Source organism: Trachurus japonicus, chromosome 5 (genome assembly GCF_045865225.1).
Source record: "Trachurus japonicus isolate A0001 chromosome 5, Traja_1.0".
Taxonomy (NCBI): domain Eukaryota; kingdom Metazoa; phylum Chordata; class Actinopteri; order Carangiformes; family Carangidae; genus Trachurus; species Trachurus japonicus.
Window position 1 is genome coordinate 15080843 of NC_140911.1, and position 7639 is coordinate 15088481.

The 7639-nt window shown below is 43.1% G+C and overlaps 1 protein-coding gene across 1 annotated transcript; it reads left to right on the plus strand.

Annotated features, from left to right (window-relative positions):
• The first annotated feature begins 1466 nt into the window (after positions 1–1466).
• Positions 1467–7350, plus strand: LOC146987282 (EF-hand and coiled-coil domain-containing protein 1). Its single transcript, XM_085776506.1, has 9 exons — positions 1467–2125; positions 3417–3858; positions 3937–4071; positions 5017–5096; positions 5336–5483; positions 5700–5841; positions 6159–6272; positions 6828–6897; positions 6999–7350. The coding sequence occupies exons 1-9, from the start codon at positions 1522–1524 to the stop codon at positions 7160–7162; spliced, it is 1899 nt and encodes a 632-aa protein (XP_085632632.1). The 5' UTR covers positions 1467–1521; the 3' UTR covers positions 7163–7350.
• The last annotated feature ends 289 nt before the right edge of the window (positions 7351–7639 follow it).

A 7639-nucleotide genomic window follows, 5' to 3' on the forward strand; every position in this document is an offset into this window, starting at 1 on the left:
GAAACAACGTTACATTTTAACTTGAAGGAGTCATTTGATGTATTTTCCTTCCTGCCCACAGTCAGACGAGGAGATCGACATTAATCTTAATGTCTCAACAGTGAACATGAAGCTGCTTGAACAGAGTTGACATTGTTTTCTGTGATAATAAACTCAACATTTATTAGGGTTGGTCAGATGACGTAATAAAGCAATTTGAATATGTTACCTTCAGCTTCAGGGAATAATGAGGACACGTCTCACCACATCTGGATTAAACCAATTATTAAAGAAAATAACCGTCACATCAAATGTATACAGTGATGATGAACACAGCTGCAAGTTACAGTCTGCAGTCCAATGATTGATTCAAACTGTTTTTTTTTTTAGTAAAAAAATTGAAGGAATTTGATCAACCATGTACGAACTAAAGTTAAAAGTTTTACATCCTGTTGTATATATGATGTTCTACTCATTTGTTGAATGATGTAGAGAAAAACGGAGGAGGGAACTACTGTATAATATATGACTGGTTGATACTCCAAAAACAAAGTACCATCTACTAGATTCCTTTTTTACTTGATATTTGACATGATTTAAATGTTTCACTGATTCATATTTTACGCCAACTGACAAAGGTTTTGGCTCTACCTGAAATACTTTCATTATGTAATTCTATAGCTGGGTGCAGCCAGGATTGTATGTCACATTTGGGGTTTAGGTCTAGTCATGTAGACTGAGTGCTCCCCTTTGTTACAGCTGTCAGGTGTGTGTTCAAACTGAGGAAAGGTATTTCCCCCTGTCAGTCGCTCAGTCTGCTGTAAACAAATTCATAACTGACTTCCAAGTAAAGCTGTAAATGCAGTCCAAAAGGCACAGAGTATCAGGAGTCATTTTACCTTTGTTGCTGCCACACAGGCTGTGACTGAGTCACATCCACTTGGGTTAAGGTGCAAACTAAAAACCACTATGAGTCACTGTTAACTGTACTTTTGTTTTTGCCACAAAATGCCCTAAATCTGTGAAAACTATAATATTATCGACCTCAAAAACGTGTCAATCCATTTGTATGACTCATGACTCCATAAATCTCAGATAAATGAGCTGAAGAAGGCGTCACTGTAGAAGATGTGGTTTGTAAATTGTTTCTGGCAAAACATGATATGTGATCCACTGATGTAACTGAGATCAAACAATCACAGAGCCAACACTGTCCTCACTTTCTTGCAACTGTAAGTGGTACACACACACCCACACACTAACCCACACACACATACACGCATGCGGTCAGAGTGTGCACACATAAGGGTGGAGTCGGTGCCCTCGGATTTTTTCTTTTTTTCTTTCCCCCACCCCAGGGCATCAGATCTTAAATCGGTGTGCCGGGAAGGAGTCCAAGGTGAGGTTTCCAAGGGATTACGCAGCTCCACCACATCGGGAAAATCGTTTCATCTTTGAAATCATATCCGATGCTAATTCACATAATCCGAGTTGTATTATTTGGTGGCACACCTTGAAGAAAAACTCAGTTTATGTGCAGTCATGGAGCGCACCGCATTGGCCCCGTCGCGCGTCGAGCCCTCGCCGCGAGCAGCGCGTAAAAGCGAGTGGCTCCGCAGCGCTTTGGCCCATCACCACTTCCCCGATCCCGGTGCGGAGAACGAAATCGTTGTCCTGGCCACCGGGATAGACCAATACCTGCAGGAGGTCTTCCACCACCTGGCCTGCCCCAACCGGGACGATACGGTGACTTCGGAGGATTTCACCGCGCTGTGCGCCGTGTTGGGGCTTCCCGGAGCGGGGAGAAGGACGAGGAAAGTAAAGGAAGAAAGTGGAGGTGAAGAGAAACGTGATGAAGATGAAGAGTTTGGGGATGTGTGTTCTGGGCTGCCGTGCCAGCTGTCCTTTAAAGACTTCCACTCGCGGCTCTGTGGGTATTTCCGTGTGCGCACCGCGCGTAGAGACACTGGGGAGTGCGCCTGGCGCTTGCCCCTCAGCGAGGACACGGAGCTCGTGGAGAGACAGATCCGGCTCCGGTGGCCGCGTGTCAGGCGGAGAAAGTGTGTCAGTTTCGATCTGACGAGGGACCAGAGTGGACCTGAGGACAAATCCGCTAAAGGTCGACCCAGAGAGGACCGTGAGACAGGTACTGGATGACTGTAGCCTACTTGTTGCACATAAGTATTTCCTGCCATGTATTTCTCTGTCTCATCTGGGCTTATTTCAGTAGGTGTAAATTATTTCATAACCCTGTTGTTACCTTCAGACTATAAAGCCGGAGGATAACAGAGCAGTTATTATCTTAAGACAGTGTGGTGAGGGGGCGACAGAAGCCATTCGCGTCAATTACAAAACTAATTTCCATCTGTCTTTTCTTTTTTGTTTTATCATAAGCAACATGAAACATTCACACCTGATTTGTTGTCCATCTCTTCCATCTCCTGTACCACAAGTTCTTACTCCATGTCACTCAGAGGTGGGGAACTCAAATTATTTAGGAGTTTTTTGTTTTGTTTTGTTTTTTACCACAATGTAAAAAAAAAAAATAGTCCTGTATTCAAGCTTAGGCTAAAGCACAGAAAACGTTATCAGCTAACTGCCTCCATAAGGCATCAAAAGCACTTTGCCCTTATGACTAATGCATTGTCTGAGATCATAACACTGAGGCATTGTGTGTAAACAACATTTTGCTACTGTATTATGCTCAAGCAGGAGTTAGTTTGAACTACTTCATTTACACACTTTCTTTAGTTCAGTGGTTCAGGTCAGGGCTGGGCCCCTCCAAAAGGTCAAAGTGCAAATCAGACCAACATGAGAAGATTGAAAGGAAATGAAAGAAAGATAAATCAAAGCTTTGATTGCTTTGCCCTGAACGCAATCATGTACAAAGTTGAGAAGGGGGGCTTGATAAAACTACAAACAATTTGTGTCTTTCCAAAATTATCATATTCTTACTCTATCCTGTATAGTATATGGTTTGATATGTCTAATTTGATTATAAAGCAGGTCTAGGTTCTGTATTTACACTGTACAAGTATCAAGGCCAAGAAATGAACACAGCCTTTATTCACAAACCTATGATGAGTTGTAAACTTCTGTAACTTTGTGATGTCACAACAAAACATGTACCAAGCTCCGCCCACCTGGACCCACCATCCATCCTTACAGGATTTGGTCCTCTGAGTGTTTGCCTGAAATCTCCTGTATTTTATTTGATCACTAAACAGTCGGCCAATGAGAAGAGAGGATCAGAGCCTACGTTCTTCTGATTGGCCCACCAACTTGTTACTAGTTCACCAAAGAGAAGCCACTGAGATGGTTTTTGGCTCTTAAAACCATAAATATTCTTCTTATGGATCAAAAAAACCCAAGGATAATGTAAGATATGAATGAAACCTGATATCTAGTGATTCCTCTCCTCTTTTCTTTTTCTCTAGATGAAGCATCAGCTCTGAGGGAGCTGGTGGAGGACCTCCGCTCAGCCCTGCAGGGGAGCGACGCTCGCTGCTTGGCCTTGGAGGTGGCACTTCGACGGATGAAGGGCCGCCCCGTCTCCTCTCCCTCCAGCTCTAACTCGGCTGTTTCTACCGCTACATCTTCCATCACTTTCAAACAGGGAAAGTTGGTACCGACACAACGAATCAAAGGACAGTGCAGAGGTACCGGAGCGGATGGAACGAGGAGGGTGTCAAGGAGACAGGACATCAGGGACCCCCTCCTGAGGGAGCTGAAGCTGATCCGTTCCTCACGTGACGGGCAGCTGGAGGAGGCCATCAAATTCAACCAGCGGCTGGAGACGGAGCTGCAGTGGGCCTACCAGGAGGTGCGCAAACTGCAGGGGGTGGAGTCAGCGCTGAGGAAGGAGAACACACATATCAGGTGAGTTTTCATTACTGGCAACAGTTAAAGTTGACTGAATGGAAGAATGTCTAAACAGATAACGATCTCCATCATCAGGAGGCGGGCAGAGGAGGCCAGGGAGGCTCTGAGCATGGGGCTGCAGAGGGTTCGGCTGATCCAGGAGCAGGCTCAGTCTGTGCCACAGCTCCAGTCCAGGATCAACCAGCTGGAGACTGAACTGCACCAGTACAGGTACAAACAACTGTGTGCATGTGTTTTTGAGTGAGTAAGTGAGTGAGTAAGTGAGCAGCATGGGTGTGTGCGCACATCTATTTACATACAATTTGCCTCTGTGCTCGGCTGATTTGTAATTCAATGACTCCGAGCTCGACAGATAAAGTTACTCGCAAGTTACACTCACTTAGAAAGTTGATGGGATTAATCCAGTCTAAACCTGCTTTGGTTGAAAAAAACATAATAAACCACAAATATTTAAGTGGCACAGAACAGCAGACGAACAGATTTAGCCATTAGGCGTCGATGAAGAGGCTGGAAAGTCTGAATTTTCAACCTTGTCTGATCTTGTTAAAAACTGTTCACAACATGCTTTATGAAGGCACCAGGGTTTGGGCACCTTTGTTTCAGTGCTCTCTCGTATCTCATACTGAAAACTGTGTAGTTGTAGCATGATAATCGAAATTGGACAGAATGACAGCAAGAAAAACTTTCCACCATCTCTGCTTCTTCTGTGTTAGCAGAGGCGAAACACTGCACAAAGAATCTGGAGACATACTGTAGCGCCTGCACTTCAACCTATGACCATCTTGTCTGGACAGGTCATATGAAAATATAAAATGCTCCAAATATGGTCCAGGTTTTTGTAAGAAGGTGAAAAGCATATCTCTGTATTCTTGTGGTTCTCATGCAGAGAAAGAGGGCAGGTGGCAACCAGGGAATAAGGGGGTGTCGTATAGCTCAGTGGGTTGAGCAACCACCGCATTTACTAGAGGCTATAGTCCTCACTGCAGTGGCATGTCATTCCCCCTCTCTCTGTCTCCCCCATTTCCTGTCTCTCTCCAACTGTCCTGTCCATTAAAGGCATAAAAAACCCAAAAGTACTTTAAAAATCAGAAAAATAAGACATAGGGAGCATCTGTCCACAGTATTAGTGATGTTCTCCACATTTGCCACCCTCAGATCTTGCTGCACCTGCAACTTGGACTCGTCCCATCAACAGATGTATCCAGTGGGAACTGAAGACACCTGCAGACAGGCAGGTGAGTGAATTTAAAAGTGATGATTCATTGAACAGCTATGATTCAGAGATCATGTGCTCTAAATGAACTATAGATTTCCTTACAGCTTTTGATCCCCTCATTTGTCATTACTCATCCACAATGCCTTGCAGCTATAGTATTAGAGTCAGCCACAGTTCAGAACAACTTATCAGTTCCCACAGGTAGGCTATACTATCTGTGGATTCTTTGGGCAGTAAGATAAATGTTTTTATTGTCAGATGCGGATGCAGAGTGTCTGCAGAGGGCAGTGGAGGGGAGAGCTGCCTCTGATGAAGAGGAGGAGGACAGGGCGCCGAAGGAGAAAGGACAGTGCTCTCCGTCAGAGGTTAAGAGGCATACCAGCCAACTGCACAGCTGTGGAAAAGGGTTAGCTCACATCTAATACTACACACACACGTGAGAAAATTAAAACTTCCATCAATGACAATAAAAAGTGTTTTATCCAACAAAATCAAACACAATCAACACAGCCATGTGCTTTTCCTTCTAACATCACAACTACATATTGATGGAGCGGCCAATAAAGTTCTCTCACATTAAACAATGGAATTAAACAATGAACTGTCATTTGTCTTTGTTCAGATGTCCAAACCATAAAGTCCCTCAGAGTCACTTGACCGATAACAACCTTGTCAGCACTTCTAAAGATAAAAGAGGGCGTTGTGACTGGAAGGGACCAAACCAAGAGCTGCAAGAGGGGAGCAGAGGCTTTGACAAGGACAAGGTGAGAAACAGAGATGATGAAGAGAAGGTTAACTTGCAAAGCTTAGCTATCTAAGTTTGTTTTTTAATCTTTGCAATTTCTCTTTGCTTGAATTTAAAAAAAAAAAAGTTATTTACATCTATTTATTTTATTTTTAGATAATGTTTTGTGGAGTGCACAGAGAAATTAAACACCTATAAGGAAACATGAATGCCTTTGGTCCTATTCAGATGAGGGCACTTGTGCACTTCAGCCTGTTGTGGCCAAAATGAGTAGCTACTATAAAAAGAAACTATTTGTCATTTATTCTGTTATTTATTACTCCACTCATCACCCAGAGGCCTGAGGAGGAGCAGGAGGCACGGTCGGAGGAGAAAGAAAAGACACGTCTGTTTTTGCTGGAGGAGAAACTAACAGATGCCCTCACACTGCTGCTGCAGCTGCGCAACAAGGCATGGCACAAGCGCAGCAAACACACACACACACATACACACACACACCTCTTCACTGCCATGTGCTGTTTATCCAATTGCATTGAGTCATAGAGATGCTGTGGCACTGAACATCATGTATTTTCCTTTAAAAACAATGTTACACAGCCTCAGCAATGCAACAGTCACACAGTTATACACAGTTATAACCCATGTGTCTTATTGTAGTTTTTCCTCATTCGCTTTGGCTCAATTCTCAAATGAGAAAAAGATTTTTCAAGACAAGCTCAAATCTTTGAACCAGTAGTTAGGTTTAAGATCACAATCATAATGTAAATTCTATTTTGACCAGTATGACTCAAACGATAATAACAACACAAATTTTGGTGGCACTTGTTGGTGTATTGGTGGCAACAGACAAAAAAAACAACAACTAGGTTTTGAAACATAAATTCAACGTTTTTTGTGACCTTTTTCAAACATTTGATAGTGTTTCGATAAACCATGACACTGATGTGATAACTGTAACTGTAAGACACCAGAGAGTGAAAAGCCTGTCCTTCCTCTTTACTGCAGAACATGTCCCGCCGGGCGCTGGGCAAGATTGTGAAGGACACCCTGGATGTCTGCAGTAGGAGTGGAGATGGTGGGTCTTTTGTACATTTTCCAAATGGTCCAGAAATTCGTATTTTATTGTTAACTTTTAATTCATTGATGGCATTAATTAATTTTGATTCCTCTGACCAGGTCCTTCCAGAGTCCTGCAGGTGGCTGATGCTCTCTGCCTCCAGTTATCATCCTGTGATCTCCTTGGAGATGGAGATGGAGCAGGAGAGAGCAGAGAGAAGCTCCTAGTTTCATCTTCTGGGCATCAAACCAGCGCTGCCAACCCTCTGCTCATCTCCTGTTAGATAAGCTATTCCAGCAGTACCTTTGGTTATCCCCCTCTGTTTTGTTTTATTTTCAATCTCTTTGCACCTGTATAAGTTGCCCTGTTAAAACTGATTCAGTGTATTTAAAGACAAATTTTATTTACTTTCAGTATCTGAGTTTTGTATTTTGTATCTATTTAATGTAAATGATTAAATATTTTTATCCAAACTTTTTGTGTTTGTAGAACAGTTGATACATTGAGCTTTTACAACAAAAGTCCTCATGTTTCCAAGCACAGACAAAATTTACACAGTGAATTATTCGCACCTGAAGAGTCCAATTTGCCGATACATTACAAAAAACAGACACAAAGACAGGGGAATGGTATGAAATAATATAGTCCTTTATTTCCAGCAATTTACAAAGTTCTGCAGGGAGAAACCCTTCCTCCAGCCTCACAGAGGGAGGGCTTTTACAAGAGGAACACACAGAGAACTCAAGAGACCTCAGCCCCA

Excerpts from the sequence above, each read along its gene's own strand:
- LOC146987282 (XM_085776506.1), top strand. The coding sequence starts at position 1,522 with ATGGAGCGCACCGCATTGGCCCCGTCGCGCGTCGAGCCCTCGCCGCGA. Across the intron at positions 3,859-3,936 it reads AAGGAGAACACACATATCAG|GAGGCGGGCAGAGGAGGCCA; the intron begins GTGAGTTTTCAT and ends CTCCATCATCAG. Across the intron at positions 6,273-6,827 it reads TGCTGCAGCTGCGCAACAAG|AACATGTCCCGCCGGGCGCT; the intron begins GCATGGCACAAG and ends TCTTTACTGCAG.